Raw genomic sequence first — 23,198 nt, forward strand, 5'->3', positions numbered from 1 at the left:
ACAGACCACCGCTGCTGAAATTTCCCCCGTGTCGTTGACCTGCAGGTAGTTCTGAATACATTTCCTCAGCCGCTCGCACACCCCTTCGTCAGCCAAAAGTCCCACATCTAACCTCCAGTGCGGGCGCTGGTTACTGTCTTTACTAACCTGCAGATCAACCCAGTGCGGAGCATGGTCTGAGATTGTGATCGCCGAGTACCCCGTGTTCACCACCCCTGCCAATAAGGCCCTGCTCAAAATAAAGAAATCAATCTGGGAGTGCACTTTATGCATGTGTGAGTAGAAGGAGAACCCCTTCACCCTCGGCTGCCCAAATCTCCATGGATTCACCATCCCACCCCCCCATCTGCTCCATGAACCATTTAGGTTCCTTTGCCATTGCTGGCACCTTGCCCGTTTTCGAGCTTGACCGGTCCAAGCCAGGGTCAATAACTGTGTTGAAGTCCCCTCCCATGACCAACCTGTGCGAGTCCAGGTCCGGTATCTTTCCCAGCATCCTCTTTATAAACACCACATCATCCCAATTTTGCGCATACACATTTACTAATACCACCTGCACCCCCTCCAGTTTCCCACTGACCATAATGTACCGATCTCCCACACCCGAATCTATTCTACCTGCCTCAAACACCACCCGCTTATTGATCAGGATCGCGACCCCTCGAGTCTTTGAATCCAGTCCCGAGTGAAAGACCTGACTGACCCAGCCTTTCCTCAATCTAATCTGGTCAGTTACTCTAAGGTGCGTCTCCTGCAACATTACCACGTCCGCCTTCAGTCCCCTAAGATGCGCGAACACATGCCCTCTTGACCGGCCCATTTAACCCTCGAAATTCCAGGTGATTAGCCTAGTTGGGGGGCTCATTGCACCCCCCCCCCTTCGCCGATCAGCCATCCCCTTTTTTGGGCCGGCCTCCAGCCCATGCTCTGCGCCTCCACCAGCCCGCCCCCAAGCAGCCTCTGCCCCCAACCTCCTCTCTGTCCCTTAGCCCAAGTCCCTCCCTCGTCAGCAGAACATTTACACCCCCACCCCCCAGTAACAACACTCTATAATCCAACCCCTTTAATAAACCAAACATATGCACATCCCCCACTGCGCTTCCGTGAGCTAGCCCGCCTAGCTAGCTTGGTGGCCACCATCCCTGGCGCCAGATAGTCTCCCACCTATTGTTCCCCCCCCCCCCATCCAAACATACTCCAACATCAAACAATCCCCACACAATTGCCCGACAGAAAAACACCAAGATCTAAACAAGCACACCTCCATCCCCCAACAGTGCAAATGAAAACCTTAACTCACTCAGCTCTACCGCTGGTCCCAAATCAATGCAAACGGCATTACAAACAGCTTCCACAAAATGAAAAATGAGAAACTTTTTTTAAAAGAGCAGATTAACAAAACAAAAAACAAAACAAAACATGAACGTTGCAGCAAAATTCAAAAGTTCTCAGTCCACCACCAGTCCTTTCCTTTTTGCAAAGTCCAGCGCGTCCTCAGGCGACTCAAAATAAAAGTGCTGTTCCTCGTGCGTGACCCAGAGACGGGCCGGATGCAACAGTCCGAACTTCACCTTTTTCTTAAAAAGGATCGACCTAATCTGGTTGAAGCCTGCTCTTCTCCTGGCCACCTCCACACTAGGTCTTGGTAAACCCGCAGGATACTGTTGTCTCACTTACAGCTCCGTGTCTGCTTGGCCCATTGTAGAATGCGCTCCTTATGAGTACCTGTGGAATCTCACCACCATTGCCCTCGGGGGTGGGGGGGTCTCCCATTAGCGGCTTCCTCGCGAGTGCTCTGTGAGCCCTGTCCACCTGCAAGGGCCGGGAGAATGCCCCATCCCCCAGCAGCTTCTCAAACATGTCTACGACATATGCCCCAGCGTCCATTACTTCGGATCCCTCCGGGAGCCCAATGATTCTCAAGTTCAGCCGGCGGAACCTATTCTCTAGGTCCTGCACCTTCTCCAGGAGCTTCTTCTGCTGGTCTCTCAGCATCCCCACCTCCAACTCCACCGCAGTTTGATGTTCCTCCTGATCAGCCAGTGCCTTCTCTAACTTCTGGATCGCCCGGTCTTGGGCGTACAATCTAAGCTCCAGCCGCTCAATCTGCTCTTTTATTGGGTCCAAGCAGTCCCGTTTCTGCTTAGCAAAGCCTTCCTGAATTGCTTGCATCAGCTGCTCCGTTGACCGCTGAGTCGACAAACCAGCTGTCTCCTGCTGCAGCTTCAGCCCAAGCCTTCTCTGTCTTTCTGTTTCTGCCTTTACGAGCACTTCTAGTCCTTCTCTCCATGCACCGATGTGGGAATTCAGTACACAATTGACTCTGTCATCAGTAATTTTAATACAGTCTGGGAATTGAGAGTTAAAGCAAGTGTGAACAGCTTGTACAGTCATCAACACTGTGAAACTCAAAAAGGGGTTGATATAAAATCCTGGACTGGATTATTGTTAAAAGTGGGGTAGAAGCTTGGATTAAGAGTCAATTGTGAAAGCTGGACTGGATTTTGTGATGCAAACCACTAGGGGAAAGCATTATTAGGAGACAAGTTTTTAAACCCTGCTTTTGACAGTGGAATTTGGAAAATCTCATGTCTTCATCATCTGGGGAATTCTTAGGAGAAATCCACAGACACTAACATAGGTTCAGAGTGGAGTGTGTGTATTTGACCACAGTCATCTGGTATGTTTAAAAGGGACTTTGTGTGTTAATGAGACCATTGTAGCTTAATATGTACTTTCTAACCCGTGTTAATCCTAAAACCTATGTGTAATTGTTAAGCGAAGGGGGGAGTAAAGGAGTATTGTATAATCATCCAACTTTTCATGTTTAATTTTTTTTTAAATTCTTGTTACAACTAATTAGCAGCCCTGTGACTCTGCTCCTCCATATTTTATAAAAATAAGTAGAAGTTTGAGCGAGGGTTCTGTTCTGAGATCGTCCCATCCAGTTATAGCATCAACTGGGATCGTAACTGGCAAATTCTAACCTGTCCACTTGAGTTTCTGCCTCATCGTATCATGAAAATCCCAGGCTTTAGGATTGTGTTCCTTGATGCAGAGACAGTAAAATTGAGATTTAATTCAAAATTCCGAAGGTTTATTGTCGTCCATGAAACTGTTTCTGCTGATTGATTGATTGATTGGGGATAAAGAGGTCTTTTTCAGGATGGCAGCCGGTGACTACTGGTGTGCCTCAGGGGTCTGTGCTGGGACCACAACTTTTTACAATATACATTAATGATCTGGAAGAAGGTACTGAAGGGACTGTTGTTAAGTTTGCAGATGATACAAAGATCTGTCGAGCGACAGGTAGTGTTGAGGAAGCAAGGGGGCTGCAGAAGGACTTGGACAAGCTAGGAGAGTGGGCAATGAAGTGACAAATACAATGTTGAAAAGTGTGAGGTTATGCACTTTGGAAGGAGGAATCTAGGCATAGACTATTTTCTAAATGGGGAAATGCTTCGGAAAGCAGATGCACAAAGGGACTTGGGAGTCCTGGGGCGAAATTCTCCGGTATCGGCGCGATGTCCGCCGACTGGCGCCCAAAACGGCGCAGATCAGTCGGGCATCGCGCCACCCCAAAGGTGCGGAATGCTCCACAACTTGGGGGGCCGAGCCCCAACCTTAAGGGGCTAGGCCCGCGCCGGACGAATTTCCGCCCCGCCAGCTGACGGAAAAGGCCTTTGGTGCCTAGCACCAAAGCTGGTGCGGAAATTACATCTCCGGGCGGCGCATGCGCGGGAGCGTTAGCGGCCGCTGATGGCATTCCCGCACATGCGCAGTGGAGGGAGTCTCTTCCGCCTCCGCCATGGTGAAGACCGTGGCGAAGGCGGAAGGGAAAGAGTGCCCCCACGGCACAGGCCCGCCCGCGGATCGGTGGGCCCCGATCGCGGGCCAGGCCGCCGTGGGGGCATCCCCCGGGGCCAGATTGCCCCGCGCTGCCCCCCCCCCCCCCCCCCCCCAGGACCCCGGAGCCCGCCCGCGCCGCCTTGTCCCACCGGTAAGGTAGGTGGTTTAATCTACGCCGGCGGGACAGGCATTTTAGCGGCGGGACTTCAGCCCATCCGGGCCGGAGAATCGCGGGGCGGGGGGGACGGCCAACCGCCGCAATGCGATTCCCGCCCCCGCCGAATATCCGGTGCAGGAGAATTCGGCAACCGGCGGGGGCGGTATTCACGCCGGCCCCCGGCGATTCTCCGACCCGGCGGGGGAGTCGGAGAATCTCGCCCCTTGTTCACGATTCTCTTAAGGTTAATGTGCAGGTTCAGTGACCAGTTAAGAAGGCAAATGCAATGTTAGCATTCATGTCAAGAGGGCTAGAATACAAAACCAGGGGTGTACTTCTGAGGCTGTATAAGGCTCATTAGGAGTATTGTGAGCAGTTTTGGGCCCCATATCTGAGGAAGGATGTGCTGGCCTTGGAAAGGGTCCAGAGGAGGTTCACAAGAATGATCTCTGGAATGAAGAACTTGTCATATGAGGAACGTTTGAGGACTCTGGGTTTGTACTCGTTGGAGTTTAGAAGGTGAGAGGGGATCTTATTCAAACATACAAGATACTGCGAGGGCTGGATAGAGTGGACGGGGAGAGGTTGTTTCCACTTGTAGGAAAAACTAGAACCAGAGGACACCATCTCAGATTAAAGGGACGATTCATTAAAACAGAGGTGAGGAGGAATTTCTTCAGCCAGACGGTGGTGAATCTGTGGAACTCTTTGCCGCAGAAGGCTGTGGTGGCCAATTCACTGAGTGTCTTTAAGACAGATAGATAGGTTCTTGATTAATAAGGGGATCAGGGGTTATGGGGAGAAGGCAGGAGAATGGGGATGAGAAAATATCAGCCATGATTGAATGGCGGAGCAGACTCGATGGGCCAAGTGGCCTAATTCTGCTCCTATGTCTTATGGTCTTATGATTTGATTATTGTCACATGTACCGAAGTACAGTGAAAAGTATTTTTCTGGGGCCGAGGGAATGTACACAGTACATACATAGTAGACAAAAGGATAATCAACAGAGAACATTGACAAATGGTACATCGACAAACAGTGATTGGTTACAGTGCGGAACAAGGGGCTAAACAAAGCAAATACATGAGCAAGAGCAGCATAGGGCGTCATGAATAGTGTTCTTACAGGGAACAGATCAGTCCGAGGAGGAGTCATTGAGGAGTCTTGCAGCTGTGGGGAAGATGATGTTCCTCTGTCTTCAGACTTCTGTACCTTCTGCCTGATGGAAGGGTCTGGAAGAAGGCAATGCCTGGGTGGGAGGGATCTCTGATAATGCTGTCTGCCTTCTTGAGGCAGCGGGAGGTGTATGCAGAATCAATGTGGGGGTGGCAAGCTTGTGTGATGCGTTGGGCTGAGTTCACCACAGTCTACAGTTTCTTGCGATCTTGGGCTGAGCAGTTGCCATACCAGGCTGTGATGCAGCCGGATAGGATGCTCTCTATCGCACATCTGTAGATGTTTGTGAGAGGCGATGCAGACAGGTCAAATTTCTTTAGCTTCCGTAGGAAGTAGAGACGTTGTTGGGCTCTCTTGATTGTTGCATCAACGTGAGTGGACCAGGACAGACTGTTTGTGATTCTGACCCCTAGGCTCTTGACCATCTCCACTTCGGAGCCATTGATGCAGACGGGAGAGTGTGTCGTGCTACGCTTCCTGAAGTCGATGATCAGTTCCTTGGTCTTTCCAACATTTAGAGATAGGTTGTTTTCGGTACACCATGCAACCAAATGATTTATCTCCCTCCTGTAGTCTGATTCGTCGTTGTTTGAGATACGGCCCACCACCGTCGTATCATCCGCAAACTTATAGATTGAGTTGGAGTTAAAGCTTGCCACAAGTCATATGTATATAGGGAGTACAGTAGAGGACTGAGCACACATCCTTGTGGGGCTCTGGTATTGAGGACTATTGTGGAGGAGGTGCTGTTGCCTATACTGACAGATTGCGGTCTGTTGATGAGGAAGTCGAGGATCCAGCAGCACAGGGAGGGGTCCAGTCCAAGATTGCACAGTTTGGTTATTAGTCTTGTTGGGATAATGGTGTTGAAGGCGGAGCTGCAGTCTATGAACAGCAGTCTTACATAGGTGTCCTTGATGTCGAGGTGTTTGAGTGTTGATTGCAGAGCCAGTGAGATAGCATCTGCTGTGGACCGGTTGCGGTGATAGGCAAACTGCAGTGGATCAAGATTGTCTGGGGGGCTGGCAGTGATCTGTCTCCTGACTAGCCGCTCGAAGCGTTTCATGATAACAGACGTTAGGGCCACCGGTTAGTAGTCGTTGAGGCAGGCTGAGACAGGGATTTGAGGCAGTTCTTCTTTGGTACTGGTATTATGGTGGTCTTCTTGAAGGAGGTGTGGACTCAGCGGAGGAGTGAGGTGGTGAAGATATTTCCGAATACACTAACCAGTTGATCTGCGCAGGCTCTGAGTGCTCACCCAGGGACTCCGTCGGGGCCTGTCGCTTTCTGCGGATTCACTTCAAGAAGGCAGCTCTTACCTCTGAGGCTGTAATAGTGGGTATGGGTGTGTCCATGGCTGTTGGGGCGGGTGGCACTGATACATTGGCTGACTGCTCAAAGCAGGCATAGAACTCGTTCAGATCATCGGGTAGGGATGCTCCAGCCCCAGATATTCCACCTGGCCTTGCTTTATAGCCTGTGATCTTGTGTAGTCCCTGCCATAGTCGTTGTGGGTTAGTGTCGTTGGCCTGGGACTCTAGATTGATGCGGTATTGTCTTTTTGCATCCCTGATGGCTTTCCGTATGTTGTACTTGGATTTCGGATATAGTGCAGGGTCATCAGACTTGAACGCCTCCGTCCGGAACTTCAGCAGGGAGTGAACCTTGATTGAGCCAGGGTTCCTGATTGGGGAATACCCGTATTGTTTTCTTTGCTACACAGTCCTCGACACACTTACTGATGAAGTCTGTGATGGTGGTTGCGTACTCGTCCAGATTGAAAGGTCAGTACTAGAGGACACAGATTTAAGATAATTGGCAAAAGAACCAGAGATCAGATGAGGTGAAATATTGTTACGCACCAAATTATTATACCCTTGAATGCACAGCCTGAAAGAGTGGTGGAAACAGATTCAATAGGAACTTTAAAAACAAAATTTGAAGGAAAAGGTTCCAGTGATTTGAGGAAGAAGCAGGGGAATCTGTCGAATTGACTCGTTCTTTTAAACAGCTGACAATGACATGATGGACTGAATGGTGGCCTTCTGTGCTCTTGGATTCAATGATTCTAAAATGAAAATCTGTATTTACCTACTCGGATTTTGGAAAAGTTCTTCAGATTATCTGTTTTCCTCCTTTCCTCCATTGTCCTCCAATTTTTTTTCCTGTTCCATTCCTTATCTGAGCATTGTCCATATTTGGCTATATTCTGAACTATTTATAAATTGGAGTGGTATAAATAGTAACTGCATTTAGTCATATGGAAATGTACCAGAAATATTAGTTGATTTCATTTGGAGGTTGTTATAATTGTAAAAGTTATAAACTTCTAAAATAATTAATGATATCTAACTATGGAAGAAAAGCAAAATGTTGGGTTTATGGCTGCATCCTCCTTTGCTGCTGGTTGTTGTGATGCCTGGCAATCACACTTTATAGAAAATCTAAACTGTATATTGGGACTTTTAAATCGATATTTAGTGTTGCATGCTGATAATTACCTGTTATCATTTGTTTGTTTGCATTTTACAATTTAATAAGATCAGGCATATACCAAGTCTGGAAGGGTGTGTGTGCCAACAAGGTGAGAGAGCCAAGTCAATATCTAGTAATTAATTGTAATCTTCAGTCTTGTAAGATGGTTTGTGCCATGGTGGTTAACGCTGCATTAAGCGTGTTTCAGGCACCTTACTCGAGCATGGTGCTCTCCTGCTGGATATGCTGCAGAGGAAGATGGTGCCTATTTGCTGGCCTCTGTTTTCTCTGGACCCTCTTCGGCTTGCCACTTCCAATGCCTTTCCAAAAGTCAGTCTCCAGAGGTTATAGAATTTCATAGAATTTACAGCGCAGAAGGAGGCCATTCGGCCCATTGAGTCTGCACTGGCCCTTGGGAAGAGCACCACATCCAAGCACACACCTCCACCCTATCCCCATAACCCAGTAACCCCAACTCACCTTTTTTGAGCACAGTAAGAAGTCTTACAACACCAGGTTAAAGTCCAACATGTTTGTTTCAAACACTAGCTTTCAGAGCACGCTCCTTCCTCAGGTGACTGAAGGGGCAGTGCTCCGAAAGCTAGTGTTTGAAACAAACATGTTGGACTTTAACCTGGTGTTGTAAGACTTCTTACTGTGTTCACCCCAGTCCAACGCTGACATCTCCACATCATGGCTACCTTTATTGACACTAAGGGCAATTTAACATGGCCAATCTACCTAACCTGCACATCTTTGGACTGTGGGAGGAAACCAGAGCACCCGGAGGAAACCCACGCAGACACTGGGAGAACGTGCAGACTCCGCACAGATAGTGACCGAAACCGGGATTTAAAACTGGGACCCTGGAGCTGTGAATCAACTGTGCTAACCACTGTGCTACCGTGCTGCCCCTTGTGGCCTTCATCTGTCTCGCAGTTGACAGTGGCAGTGTCTACCATCTTCATATCTCACTTGCCTGTAGCAGAGGAATGGACTTCCATTAACCCATGTTTTTTTTTCATTCCTTCCTTTTCTCCCTCTCTCGGTCTCTCCCTCACACAGAATGTTGTAAATTCAATTCCCACTTCAAAAACCTGAGCACAAAATCTGCGTTGGCGGTACTGAGTGAGGAGGTACTGCAATATCAAAGAAGCTGCTTTTCGGATGTGATGTTAAACTGAGGTCCTGTATGTCCCCTCAAGTAGATGTAAAAGATCCTGTAGTAGTGTTCTGATTAACAGCCATCGACCTGACACGTTAACTCTATTTCTGTCCACAGAGGCTGCCTGACATGCTGAGTTTTTCCTACACTTTTAGGTTTTATTTCAGATTTCCAGCAACCATCAGTAGTATTTTGCTTTTGTATCACATGATAGTATTCTGGTGTCCTACCCAGTCCCTTCATCAACATATCTAAAACAGATTAACCAATCTTTGTACATTTCGGTACACAAATCAGCTACTAGCATTTCCATGACAACCCTTCAAAGTACCCTAAATGGTTGTCATGTGCTTTGGGAAGTACTGAGGTCGTGAAATGGCCCTGATGTTGTGTGCTCACCTCCCCTGATGTTCTGTATCTAATGTGGGCTGCTACAGTTGCTGGCCTCCTACAAATGAAGAGATTTCTATGAGGTTCTTTGGCAAGCATCACAGCAGGATGATATCGGAGGGATGCTTTGTTGGATATCTGAATGGAAGTCCCAGCCTGGTGGAGACACATGAACCTCTGCTTCAGCATCCCTGTAGTCTGCTTACTAATGATTCGATATGACGGTGAAAATACATGACTTATGCTAATCAAAATGAAATTTACTGTTTCATTTTGTTTTTATTATTCAGGTAATTGGAAAATCCATGATTTGGCACAACTTGTTGTCAGATGCTTGGATTAAAATCAAGGCTTTCATCTATTTGGTTTAATGTGTCTGAAAAGTTGTATGTAATTTTATGGGGAGGATTGACATCAGTTAATGAAGTTTTAGTTTAGCCATTGTTTGTTGGAAATACAATTGATCTAATTCCATGATTCAGGACAATCGGTAATGTATTTTGGCACTGAATTCATAGAACCACATTAACAATGTCTGAGAGTAGAAACTACATTTTTCAGGATAATTATGGAGGTAAAGCTTATAAGGAAAATTATGAGAGGTCCGACACGTTTATATGTAATATAGAGCTGATATATTTTATATATTATATAAGGTATGTATTTTATATATATCAAAATGCAGCAAGAGTTGGACAGTACCCAGTATCCAGGCTTGGGCTGACAAGTGGCAATTAACATTCACTCCACAAGTGCCAGACAATGACCATCTCAGAAAAGAGAGAATCTTACCATCGCCCCGTGGCATTACAGTCGCTGAAACCCCTACAATCAACATCTGGGAGTTACCGTTGACCAGAAATTGAACTGGATCAGACATATAAATACTGTGGTTACAAGAGCGGCTCAGAGGTTAGGAATCCTGTGGCAGGTAACTCATCTCCTGACTCCCAAAAGCCTGTCCACCATCTACAAAGCACAATTTAGGAGTGTGGCTGAATACTCTCCATTTGCCAGGATGAGTGCAGCTCCAAAAACACTCGAAGCTTGGCAGCATCCACGACAAAACCGCTTGCTTGATTGGCACCTCATTTACCAAAAACATTGACTCCCTCCACCAAAAACACAAGATAGCAACAGTGTGCACCATATACAAGATACACTGCAGGAACTCACCAAGGCTCTATAGGCAGCATGTTCCAAACTCTTGACCTCAATCACCCTCGAAGGCAACAGGCACATGGGAACACCACCACCACGAAGTTCCCCTCCAAGCCACTCACCATCCTGACTACATCACCGTTCTGTCACTGTTGCTGGATCAAAATATGGAACTCTCTCGCTAACATCTCTGTGGTCTACCAACACCACATGGACTGCAACAGTTCAAGAAGGTAACTCAAGAGCATTGGGGGTGGGCAACAAATGGTGGCCGAGCCAGCAATGCCATATCCTAAAAATTGAAAAATGTCCAAGAATATAAGTTTTAAATACATATTCCTGACTTTTTGATGCATAAATGATTTAAAATGTGAGCAACCACTAACATAAACTTCATATTTCTTTTTTATTAATAGAGATGCGGAACACTAGCTAAAGTACCAATATCGGGTGTAAGTATATTTCGATTATGAATATGTATTCTTCTGTATCGCTGCAGCATAACTTAAAGCCCTTGTTTTCAGCATGAAGTCGAACATTTCATTTTTTGATGATTTAATTTATCTTTGATGACATTTTAATCTGTGTACCATGGCCTCCATGTCTCTTCAGACCTTCACTGTTTCTAGCTTACAACCATCTTGAAAGTACTCTGCTCTAACCTTTTTTAGGTCTAATGTGGCTGGCCTCACACTTGTCTACACTGAAATCCATTTCCTACAGTTTGGAATGTTCACTTAGTCTATTAATTATACACTTGTACTTTTATGTTTCCATCTAGACATTTTACAATGTTTTTTTTTAATTTTTTCATGGGATGTTGGCATTGCTGATGAGACCAGCATTTGTTTCCCATCACTATTTGCCCTTGAAAAGGTGGTGGTGAGTTGCCTTTTTTTCTGATGCGCCTACACCCAGGGTACTATTAGGAAAGGAGTTCCAGGATTTTGATCCAGTGACAGTGAAGGAAAGGTGATATAGTTCCAAATCAGGATGGTGTGTAGCTTGGAGAGGGGCTTAACGGTGGTGGTGTTCCCACGTGCCTGTTGCCCATGCCTTTGAGGTGGCAATGGTCGTGGGTTTAGAAGTTGCTGTTTAAGGAGGCTTGGCAAGTTGCTGCAGTGCATCTTGAATATGGTACACGCTACTGTTACTGTTTGTTGATGTTGGAGGGAGTGGATGTTTATGGTGGTAGATCGAATGCTGGTCAAGCTGGCTGCTTTTTCCTGAATGCTGTCAAGTTTCTTGCCTGTTGTTGGAGCTGCACTCATCAATTGATGTTATAATTTAACTGGAAGATCCCTGGCAATAAAGACCGTAACTTTTACTTTTTAAAAAATAAGACATGGGGGGAAGAGAATCACATGGCCCTAATTAACTTTAATAACAAGAAAAAAACATTATTTAAACATGATAAAATTGGATTATGATACAATAACCCCTTATCCCTCCCCCACCCCAATTAACAATTACACTTGGGGACTTCCGGGTGCTGCGATGACCAGCTAAGTCGCACGTTTCGGCAGCTCCCGGTGGAACGGACTTTTGGGCTCTTAATAGGAGCCCCAACGGCAATTTTAACGGCTAAAAACACTGTGCGGTAAACCAGAAGGGAATCCGCCCTGGACACGGATGGAAAAAGGAGAGGAAAGTGGCCGGATTGCGGTGGATCCTCTAGAGCAGCGGCCAGGAAGGCAAGCACAAAGCAAGATGGCGTCGGAAGGTGGCAATTTAATATGGGGCCCTGACCAACAAGAGTTCCTGCGGCGCTGCGTGGAAGAACTTAAAAAGGAGATGAAGAAGGAGCTGTTGGCCCCGATATTACAGGTGATTGAAGGGCTAAAGGAGGAGCAAAAGACCCAGGAGCAGGAGCTTTGGGTCGTGAAGGCAAAGGCTGCTGAGAATGAGGACGAAATACAGGGCCTGGTGGTGAAGACAGAGATGCACGAGGCACAACACAAAAGGTGTGTGGAAAGGCTGGAGGTGCTGGAGAATAATGCGAGGAGGAAGAATTTAAGGATTCTTGGTCTTCCCGAGGGTGCAGAAGGGGCGGACGTCGGGGCATATGTGAGCACAATGCTTCACTCGTTAATGGGATCGGAGGCCCCGACGGGCCCGTTGGAGGTGGAGGGAGCTTATCGAGTTATGGCGCGAAGACCGAGGGCTGGAGAAATTCCTCGAGCCATAGTGGTGAGATTTCTCCGATAGAAGGACAGAGAGATGGTCCTCAGATGGGCAAAGAAAACCCGGAGCAGTAGGTGGGAGAACGCGGTGATCCGCGTATATCAAGATTGGAGTGCGGAGGTGGCGAGAAGGAGGGCAAGCTTTAATCGGGCCAAGGCGGTGCTGCACAAAAGAAAGGTTAAATTTGGAATGCTGCAGCCGGCAAGACTGTGGGTCACACATCAAGGGAAACACCACTACTTTGAAACGGCAGAAGAGGCGAAGACATTTATTGTCGAGGAGAAACTGGAATAAGCGGGCTAGAAAAAGAACGTTTGGGACAAAGTGGTGGGGTGATTACGTGGGGTGAAGGGGGGGGAAAATGGGGGAAGAGATGATTTCCCAAGTTGTTAATCCTGCGACCCTGTAACTTTTCTCTCTTCCCCATGTCGTGGGGGAGGGGGGGAGGGAGGATGGGGAGCTGGGGGCGCCGGCCATTGGGGGCGGGGCCAAATGAGAAGCGCGGGCTTTGTTCCCGTGCTATGGTAATCATGGCGGGAACAGAGAAGCAGGAAGGAGGGGGCCTCGCACAGTGGGGGCCGAGGTCACGGGGGGAAGCCGAGGTCGGCCAGAGTTTGCTGACTTCTGGGAGCAACATGGGGGGTGCAATTACGCTAGAAAGGGATCTAATGGGGGGGGGGGGGTTAACTGGGTTGCTGCTGCTGGGGAGAAGGGGGAGCTGGTATGGGCTGGGGTGGTCGGGGCGGGAGGGCGCCGTTGGGAGATACGGCTACATGGGAACCGGGAGAGGAGCTGGATTGAAAAAGGAGATGGCTAGTCGACAAGGGGGGGGGGGGGGGGGGGGTAAAGAGCCCCCCAACCCGGCTGATCGCGTGGAATGTGAGAGGGCTGAACGGGCCGATTAAGAGGGCACGGGTACTCGCACACCTAAAAAAACTTAAGGCAGATGTGGTTATGCTGCAGGAGACGCATCTGAAACTGATAGACCAGGTCAGACTTCGCAAAGGATGGGTGGGGCAGGTGTTTCATTCGGGGCTAGGCGCAAAAAACAGGGGGGTGGCTATATTAGTGGGGAAGCGAGTAATGTTTGAGGCAAAGACCATAGTGGCGGATAGTGGGGGCAGATACGTGATGGTGAGTGGCAGATTGCAAGGGGAGGCGGTGGTTTTAGTGAACGTATATGCCCCGAACTGGGATGATGCCAATTTTATGAGGCGTATGTTGGGACGCATCCCGGACCTAGAGGCGGGAAAGTTGGTAATGGGTGGAGATTTTAATACGGTGCTGGACCCAGGGCTGGACAGATCGAGGTCCAGGACCGGAAGGAGGCCGGCTGCAGCTAGGGTGCTCAAGGACTTTATGGAGCAGATGGGAGGAGTAGACCCCTGGAGATTTAGTAGACCTAGGAGTAAGGAGTTTTCGTTTTTCTCCTATGTCCACAAAGTCTATTCACGGATAGACTTTTTTGTTTTGGGAAGGGCACTGATCCCGAAAGTGACGGGGACGGAGTACACTGCTATAGCTATTTCGGACCACGCTCCACATTGGGTGGACCCGGAGATAGGGGAGGAAAAAGAACAGCACCCACCCTGGAGAATGGACATGGGATTATTGGCAGATGAGGGTGTGTGTTTAAGGGTGAGGGGGTGTATTGAAAGGTACTTGGAACTCAATGACAATGGGGAGGTTCAGGTGGGAGTAGTCTGGGAGGCGTTGAAGGCTGTGGTTAGAGGGGAGCTGATATCTATCAGGGCACATAAAGGAAAGCAGGAGGGTAGGGAAAGGGAGCGGTTGTTGAAAGAACTTTTGAGGGTGGACAGACAATATGCGGAGGCACCGGAGGAGGGACTGTACAGGGAAAGGCAAAGGCTACATGTAGAATTTGACTTGTTGACTACAGGTAATGCAGAGGCACAATGGAGGAAGGCAAAGGGTGTACAGTACGAATATGGGGAGAAGGCGAGCAGGTTGCTGGCCCACCAACTGAGGAAAAGGGGAGCAGCGAGGGAGATAGGGTGGGTGAGAGATGAGGAGGGAGAGATTGAGTGGGGAGCGGAGAGAGTGAATGGAGTGTTCAAGGCATTTTAGCCCCCGGAAGGGAAGGAGAGAATGATGTGCTTTCTGGATCAGCTGGAATTTCCTAAGGTGGAGGAGCAGGAGAGGGCGGGACTGGGAGCACAGATTGAGACGGAGGAAGTAGTGAAAGGGATTGGAAGCATGCAGGCGGGGAAGGCCCCGGGACCAAACGGATTCCCAGTGGAATTCTATAGGAAATATATGGACTTGCTGGCCCCGTTACTGATGAGAACCTTTAATGAGGCTAGGGAAAGGGGGCAGCCGGCCCCGACTATGTCAGAGGCAACGATATCGCTCCTCCTAAAGAAGGAAAAAGACCCGCTGCAATGCGGGTCCTATAGGCCCATTTCCCTCCTGAATGTGGATGCTAAGATTCTGGCCAAGGTAATGGCAACGAGGATAGAGGATTGTGTCCCGGGGGTGGTTCATGAGGACCAAACTGGGTTTGTGAAGGGGAGACAGCTGAACACAAATATACGGAGGCTGCTAGGGGTAATGATGATGCCCCCACCAGAGGGGGAAGCGGAGATAGTGGCGGCGATGGATGCCGAGAAAGCATTTGATAGAGTGGAGTGGGATTATTTGTGGGAGGTGCTGAGGAGATTTGGCTTTGGCGATGGGTATATCAGATGGGTACAGTTGCTGTATAGGGCCCCGATGGCGAGCGTGGTCAGGAATGGACGGTGGTCTGATTATTTTCGGCTCCATAGAGGGACGAGGCAGGGATGTCCTCTGTCCCCGTTATTGTTTGCATTGGCGATTGAGCCCCTGGCCATAGCATTGAAGGGTTCCAGGAAGTGGACGGGAGTACTCGGGAGGAGAAGAACACCGGGTATCTCTGTATGCGGATGATTTGTTGTTGTATGTGGCGGACCCGGCGGAGGGGATGCCAGAGATAATGCGGATACTTGGGGAGTTTGGGGATTTTTCAGGGTATAAATAGAACATGGGGAAAAGTGAGTTGTTCGTGGTGTATCCAGGGGAGCAGAGCAGGGAAATAGAGGATTTACCGTTGAGGAAGGTAACAAGGGACTTCCGGTACTTGGGGATCCAGATAGCCAAGAATTGGGGTACATTACACAGGCTTAATTTAACGCGGTTGGTGGAACAGATGGAGGAGGACTTTAAGAGATGGGACATGGTGTCCCTGTCACTGGCAGGTAGAGTGCAGGCGGTTAAAATGGTGGTCCTCCCGAGATCCCTTTTTGTGTTTCATTGCCTCCCGGTGGTGGTCACGAAGGCTTTTTTCAAGAGAATCGAGAAAAGTATTATGAGTTTTGTGTGGGCCGGGAAGACCCTGAGAGTGAGGAGGGGATTTTTGCAGCGTAGTAGGGACAGGGGGGGTTGGCACTACCGAGCCTAAACAACTATTACTGGGCCGCCAATGTTTCAATGGTGTGTAAGTGGATGGGAGAAGGGGAGGGAGCGGCGTGGAAGAGATTGGAGAGGGCGTCCTGCAGGGGGACTAGCCTACAAGCAATGTTGACGGCACCGTTGCCGTTCTCACCGAAGAAATGCACCACAAGCCCCGTGGTGGTGGCTACATTGAAAATTTGGGGGCAGTGGAGACGGCATAGGGGAAAGACGGGAGCCTCGGTGCGGTCCCCGATAAGAAATAACCATAGGTTTGTTCCGGGGAGAATGGATGGGGGATTTGGAGCATGGCAAAGAGCTGGGGTAGTACAATTGAGAGATCTGTTCGTAGATGGGACGTTTGCGAGTCTGGGTGCGCTGACGGAAAAATATGGGTTGCCCCAAGGGAATGCATTTCGGTATATGCAACTGAGGGCTTTCGCGAGGCAACAGGTGAGGGAATTCCCGCAGCTCCCGACGCAGGAGGTGCAGGATGGAGTGATCTCAGGGACATGGGTGGGGGATGGTAAGGTGTCGGACATATATAGGGAAATGAGGGACGAGGGGGAGATCATGGTAGATGAGCTGAAAGGGAAATGGGAAGAAGAGCTGGGGGAGGAGATTGAGGAGGGGCTGTGGGCTGACGCCCTACGTAGGGTAAACTCATCGTCCTCGTGTGCCAGGCTAAGCCTGATCCAATTCAAGGTTCTACACAGAGCGCATATGACTGGAGCACGGCTCAGTAAATTTTTGGGGGTAGAGGATAGGTGTGGGAGATGCTCGAGAGGCCCAGCGAATCACACCCACATGTTCTGGTCATGCCCGGCACTACAGGGGTTCTGGGTGGGGGTGGCAAAGGTGCTTTCGAAGGTGGTGGGGGTCCGGGTCGAACCAAGCTGGGGGTTGGCTATATTCGGGGTTGCAGAAGAGCCGGGAGTGCAGGAGGCGAGAGAGGCTGACGTTTTGGCCTTTGCGTCCCTAGTAGCCCGGCGCAGGATATTGTTAATGTGGAAGGAAGCCAAATCCCTGGGTGTGGAGACCTGAATAAACGACATGGCAGGGTTTATAAAGTTAGAACGGATCAAGTTCGTATTAAGTGGTTCGGCTCAAGGGTTCACCAGGCGGTGGCAACCGTTCATCGACTACCTCACAGAAAGATAGAGGGAATGGAAAAGAAGAAGACAACAGCAGCAACCCAGGAAGGGGGGGGGAGGAACCGGACGGACTCTCAGGGATGTCATTGTATATGTATTGACACTTGTTATAGGTAATGTATATTGGATTGTATCTTTGGAGAGTAACTATTTTTGACAAGGCAGTTGCCACTCAGTTTTGTTTTTGTTTATATATTATTTATTTATTTGTTTAAAATTGGCCACGGTTATTTATATTGCTTTGTTGTTGTTCAAAAGAAAAACTATGTACTGTTATGTTTGGCCACAAAATTTTGAATAAAATATATTTTTTTTAAAAACAATTACACTTGGGTTTTAGGATTAACATGGGTTACAAAGTACATCTTAATCTACATCAGTCTCATTAACACGTAATCCCTTTTATGCACGGAAGATGACTGAGTGAATACACCAAAGAGAAAATGCTGGAAAATCTCAGCAGGTCTGGCAGTATCTGTAGGGAGAGAAACGAGCTAACGATTTGAGTCCAGGTGACCCTTTGCCATCTGGTCTCAAAACGTTAGCGCTTTTCTCTCCTTCCAAGTGCTGCCAGACCTCCTCAGATTTTCCACCTTTTTCTCTTTGGTTTCAGATTCCAGCATCCACAGTAATTTGCTTTTATCCAGTGAGTAAATACAAACTCCACTCTGAGCCCCAAGTGAATAACAACCTCCTAAGATGCCCCCGCCCCCCCGCCCATATGTCTGTCAGGCAGAGTTTCCAAACTCCACTCCCTGTACCACACTTTAAAATCTTCTCTCATAAGTAGGCTTTCTCTAAGCAATTTGCATTCCGAAATCCAGATCAGGTTTTCCAAATGACAGTTTTAAACAAAGCTCCCGCTCCACTTTTAACAATGAATCCAGCCCAGGATTTTAAACCAACCTATTAGATTTCTTTGTCCTTCACAAACTCTGAGATCCAGCCACCGATTTCCATAGTAATTTCAATTCCCATTCCACAGGCTGTTGTAAAATATCGCAAACCTGAAAATCACTTCAGACATCTTTCTGGCATCTCTGCCTTCTTCTCAGCTCTGTCTGTCTTTACTGAACAGTGCTCTGTTCTAGTACCTTTAACCTCAGACTTCCTGGAAACCTATCTTCATTTCTCTAGTTTTCCTCAACTTGCTGCTCTTCAAATCTCTGTACTTGTTTTCTTAAACATTACTCCGCGATATGGCTTTTCTTCCAGCAAAGCTGAGAGATGTTGCCTTCCTAGCCTTCTAAACCAACTGCTTCTAGCCGAGCTATGAGAGCTGCCTTCTCTCTTTCTACCTATATTCAGCTAAATAAAATTAGTTAAACTAAAACTTTACAGCTTTTCTACCTTACCAGGCCCCAGTTCCGAAGAAACATCTACATGCTTCTATTATCTTTTATTTATTCTTCATGCCATAGTGCAATGGAAACACAGTTGGAACTTAACCAAGCCCCACACATTCAAATACCTTTGACCAGCATGAATCTAACTATAGGTTTTACCCTTCCAGGCACAGAATCACTAAATTAAACCCACTTAAAACTATATCTAATTTCTAATATTTACCAATACAAGTATAAATTCCTCAACTACCTTTGTTTTCCTAACAAAGTGGAGAGTATTCCGATACACGCCTTACACTTGTAAATAGAGCGTTTATAGATGATGTCAAGGACAGCCATCCTCACCTCACCGCTTTGGGGAGGCAGGAGGTGTTAGTTGTTGCAGATTTCTCTGGTTCTGAGCTGCTTATGGAGCCACAGTATTTATATGGGCTGGCGCATTTCAGGTTCAGGTCAATGGTGACTTCCACAATATTGGTGATGACGTTTCTGTGATGGTAATGTCATTGAATGTCAAGTGAAGGTGGTTAAAAAATCTCTTAGTGGAGATGGTCATTGACCGGCACTTCATGTGATGCAAATGTTACTTGCCACTTATCAGCCAAAGCCTGAATGTTGCCAGGTCTTCCTGCAAATTGACACTGGCTGCTTCAGTATCTGAGGAGTTGCATATGGCACTGAGAATCATGCAGTCATCAGCGAACATCCATACCTCTGACCTTATGATGGAGGGCAGATCATTGATGAAGCAGTTGAGGATGGTTAGGACACTACCCTGAGTAACTTCAGCAATAATGTCCTGGGCCTGAAAGTATTGGCCTGTAACAGCCACAACCATCTTCCTTTATGCCAGGTGGTGGAAAGTTTCCCCCAATTCCCAGCCCAGTGAATAAGATTTTGCTAGGTTGCCTTGATGCCTGCCACACAGTCAATATGCTGCCTTGATATCAAGGCAACCACCCTCACTTCACCTCTTGAGCTCAGTTATAATCCATGTTGAACCAAGCCTGTGATGAGGTCATGATCTTGAGTCGCTCTGGTGGTACCTAAACCATTAGTGGGCAGGTCTCTGTTGTGTAATAATAACACAGTTGATGACATCTTTCATCGCTTTGAGGGATCTAGGGGAAACTGATGGAGCGACAATTGGGCAAATTGAATTTGTCCTGCTTTTGTAAACAGGACATGCCTGGGCAGTTGTTCACCTTTTCTAGTAGATATTAGTGTTGTAATTATATTGGAACAACCTGTCTAATTATGGAGCACAAATCACTCGCACTAATGCTGCGATATTGTCAAGGTCTATAGCCATTGTAATATCCTGTGTCTTCAGCTGTTTCTTGATATATCGGCTGAAGACTGGCATCTTTGATGCTGGAAACCGCAGGAGACTGATATGGATCATCCACTTGCACTTCTTGCTGAAGATAGTTGCAAATACACCAACCTTTTGCACTAATATCTTGAGTACCCCCATCATTGAGAGTGGGAAGATTTGTGGGACCCCATCCTCCATTAGTTTTTAAATTTGTTGACGAGCACTCACGGCTGGATGTGAAAAGACTGTAGAGCTTTGATCTGATCCACTGGTTAGGTGATTGCTCAGTTCTGTCACATGCTAGTTTCCATGTTTTGACATACCAGTAGTCTTCTAGCTTTCCAGATTGCCATGCATTTTTAGATATGACAGGTGCTGCTGTTCATTGACCCTGAGTTGATTCTTTGATTTGATGGAAATGGTAAAGTGAGGCATATGTTGGGCCACATGGTTACAGATTGTGGTTGAATACAATTCTGCTGCTGCTAATGGCCCACGGCATCTATGGATGCTCAGTTTTGAGTTGCTAGATTTGTTCTGAATCTATTACGGTTAGCATGGTAATTGTGCGGCAATGCTTATTATGAAGACTAAACTTTGTCTCGAGAAGGACTGTGCAATGGTCACTACTACTAATGGACAGATATATCTGTGGCAGATACAAGGCGTATTAGGTTTCCCCCTCTTATTGGTTCGCTCACCGTAGCGCACAAAGACTCCGAGAGACGAATAGAGTGAAGTCGATGAGGCTTTATTAAGCGTGTCTGTTCCCCCGCAGCTCGGTAGTAGACTGGCCTGCGGGGGAGGACTCCGGCTTCTTATACTCCGCCTTCAGGGCGGAGCTAGAGGTCAACGGCCAACCAGGACCCGGGATCTGTCAGCCAATGACATTAGGGCTTCCAGTCCCACATGACCCCTAATACATACTACCACATTCACCCCTTGTCAAAAATGAACCCGGCGGGGTGATGCTTCGCATGGTGGTAAGGGTTTACAGGGCTGGTCCTGGGAGGAAAACATTCATATGGCAATACAGTATGTACAATTTTGTCCTGTTTCAACTATTTACAGAAGGTATCGAGAGAAAAAGCAAAATGTTCTTGTGAAAAGTCCATATATTGATTTAGATCGACGCCACGAGTCGGTCGGGCGGTCTGGTCGTCCGTGTCGATCGCCTCGGCCCCGGTGGTGGTGGTGGTGTTTGTTCCGGTGTTGCCGTCTCCGGGAGCCTTGCGGTTTCAGCTTGGGCTTTATTCTTGGTCGGGCCTGGGGGGAGGGGGACCGATCCTCCTGGGAAGGGGGCGGTCGTGGGGTGCGGCGGTGGCAGGAAGGGGAGGGGGTTGGGTGAATGGTGTCGGAATGGGTGTGTGTGTTGCCGGCGGGCGCCAGATCTCGCAGGGAGACCGTGTCCTGTCGGCCGTCGGGGTACTCCACGTAAGCGTACTGCGGGTTCGCGTGGAGGAGGTGAACCCTTTCGACCAACGGGTCCGCCTTGTGTGCCCGCACATGCTTTCGGAGCAAGATGGGTCCTGGGGCCGCCAGCCAGGTCGGCAGCGACGTTCCAGAGGAGGACTTCCTAGGGAAGACAAGGAGACGCTCATGAGGCGTTTGATTAGTGCTCGTACACAATAGCGACCGGATGGAGTGGAGAGCGTCCGGGAGGACCTCCTGCCACCGTGAAACTGGGAGGTCCCTGGACCGTAGGGCCAGTAGGACGGTCTTCCAGACCGTGCCGTTCTCCCTCTCAACTTGCCCATTCCCCCGGGGGTTGTAGCTGGTCGTCCTGCTTGAGGCTATGCCCTTGCTGAGCAGGAACTGGCGCAGCTCGTCACTCATGAAAGAGGACCCCCTGTCGCTGTGGACGTATGCGGGGCAACCGAACAGTGTGAAGATGGTGTTCAGGGCTTTAATGACTGTGGCCGCGGTCATGTCAGAGCAGGGGATGGCGAATGGGAAGCGAGAGTACTCGTCCACCACATTAAGGAAGTATGTGTTGCGGTCGGTGGAGGGGAGGGGCCCTTTGAAATCCAGACTAAGGCGTTCAAAGGGGCGGGAAGCCTTAATCAGGTGCGCACCATCCGGCCTGAAAAAATGCGGTTTGCATTCTGCGCAGATGTGGCAGTTCCTTGTGACTGTACGGACCTCCTCTAAAGATTATGGGAGGTTGCGGGACTTGATGAAATGGTAAAACCGAGTGACCCCGGGGTGGCAGAGGTCCTCGTGGAGGGTTTGGAGGCGGTTAATTTGTGCGTTGGCACATGTGCCGTGGGATAGGGCATCAGACGGCTCGTTCAGCTTTCCGGGACGATACAAGATCTCGTAGTTGAAGGTGGAGAGTTCGATCCTCCACCTTAGGATCTTGTCGTTCTTGATTTTGCCCCGCTGTGCATTATCGAACATGAAAGCTACTGACCGTTGGTCGGTGAGGAGAGTGAATCTCCTGCCGGCCAGGTAATGCCTCCAATGTCGCACAGCTTCCACTATGGCTTGGGCCTCCTTTTCCACTGAGGAGTGGCGGATTTCTGAAGCGTGGAGGGTTCTGGAGAAAAAGGCCACGGGTCTGCCCGCTTGGTTAAGGGTGGCCGCTAGAGCTACGTCGGAGGCGTCGCTCTCGACCTGGAAGGGGAGGGACTCGTCGATGGCGCGCATCGTGGCCTTTGCGATATCCGCTTTGATGCGGCTGAAGGCCTGGCAAGCCTCTGTCGACAGAGGGAAGGTCGTGGTCTGTATTAGGGGGCGGGCCTTGTCTGCGTACTGGGGGACCCACTGGGCGTAGTATGAAAAGAACCCCAGGCAGCATTTTAGGGCTTTTGAGCAGTGCGGGAGGGGAAATTCCATGAGGGCGCGCATACGTTCGGGGTCGGGGCCTATTATCCCATTGCGCACTACGTAGCCCAGGATGGCTAGCCGGTTGGTGCTAAAAACACACTTGTCCTCGTTGTACGTGAGGTTCAAGGCTCTAGCGGTCTGGTGGAATTTTTGGAGGTTGGCGTCGTGGTCCTGCTGATCGTGGCCGCAGATGGTTACATTGTCGAGATACGGGAACGTGGCCCGCAACCCGCGTTGATCAACCATTCGGTCCATCTCTCTTTGGAAGACCGAGACCCCGTTTGTGATGCCAAATGGGACCCTTAGGAAATGGTATAATCGCCCGTCTGCCTCGAAGGCTGTGTACTTGTGGTCACTTGGGCGGATGGGGAGCTGATGGTAGGCGGACTTGAGGTCCACGGTGGAGAAGACCTTATACTGGGCAATCCGATTGACCATGTCGGATATGCGGGGGAGAGGATACGCGTCTAGTTGTGTGTACCTGTTGATGGTCTGGCTATAGTCTATGACCATCCTTTGCTTCTCCCCTGTCTTTATTACCACCACCTGCGCTCTCCAGGGA

At 48.8% G+C, this 23,198-nt stretch overlaps 1 protein-coding gene across 1 annotated transcript in view; it reads left to right on the top strand.

Moving 5' to 3' along the window:
• LOC140428015 (glycerol kinase) overlaps positions 1-23,198 on the top strand; it is a 203,857-nt gene that overhangs the window by 71,758 nt on the left and 108,901 nt on the right. The window contains exon 9 of the mRNA XM_072513963.1: positions 10,793-10,828. Coding sequence (XP_072370064.1) covers positions 10,793-10,828 — 36 coding nt within the window. The remainder of the gene's footprint in view (positions 1-10,792; positions 10,829-23,198) is intronic.

Source organism: Scyliorhinus torazame, chromosome 8, assembly GCF_047496885.1.
Source record: "Scyliorhinus torazame isolate Kashiwa2021f chromosome 8, sScyTor2.1, whole genome shotgun sequence".
Taxonomy (NCBI): domain Eukaryota; kingdom Metazoa; phylum Chordata; class Chondrichthyes; order Carcharhiniformes; family Scyliorhinidae; genus Scyliorhinus; species Scyliorhinus torazame.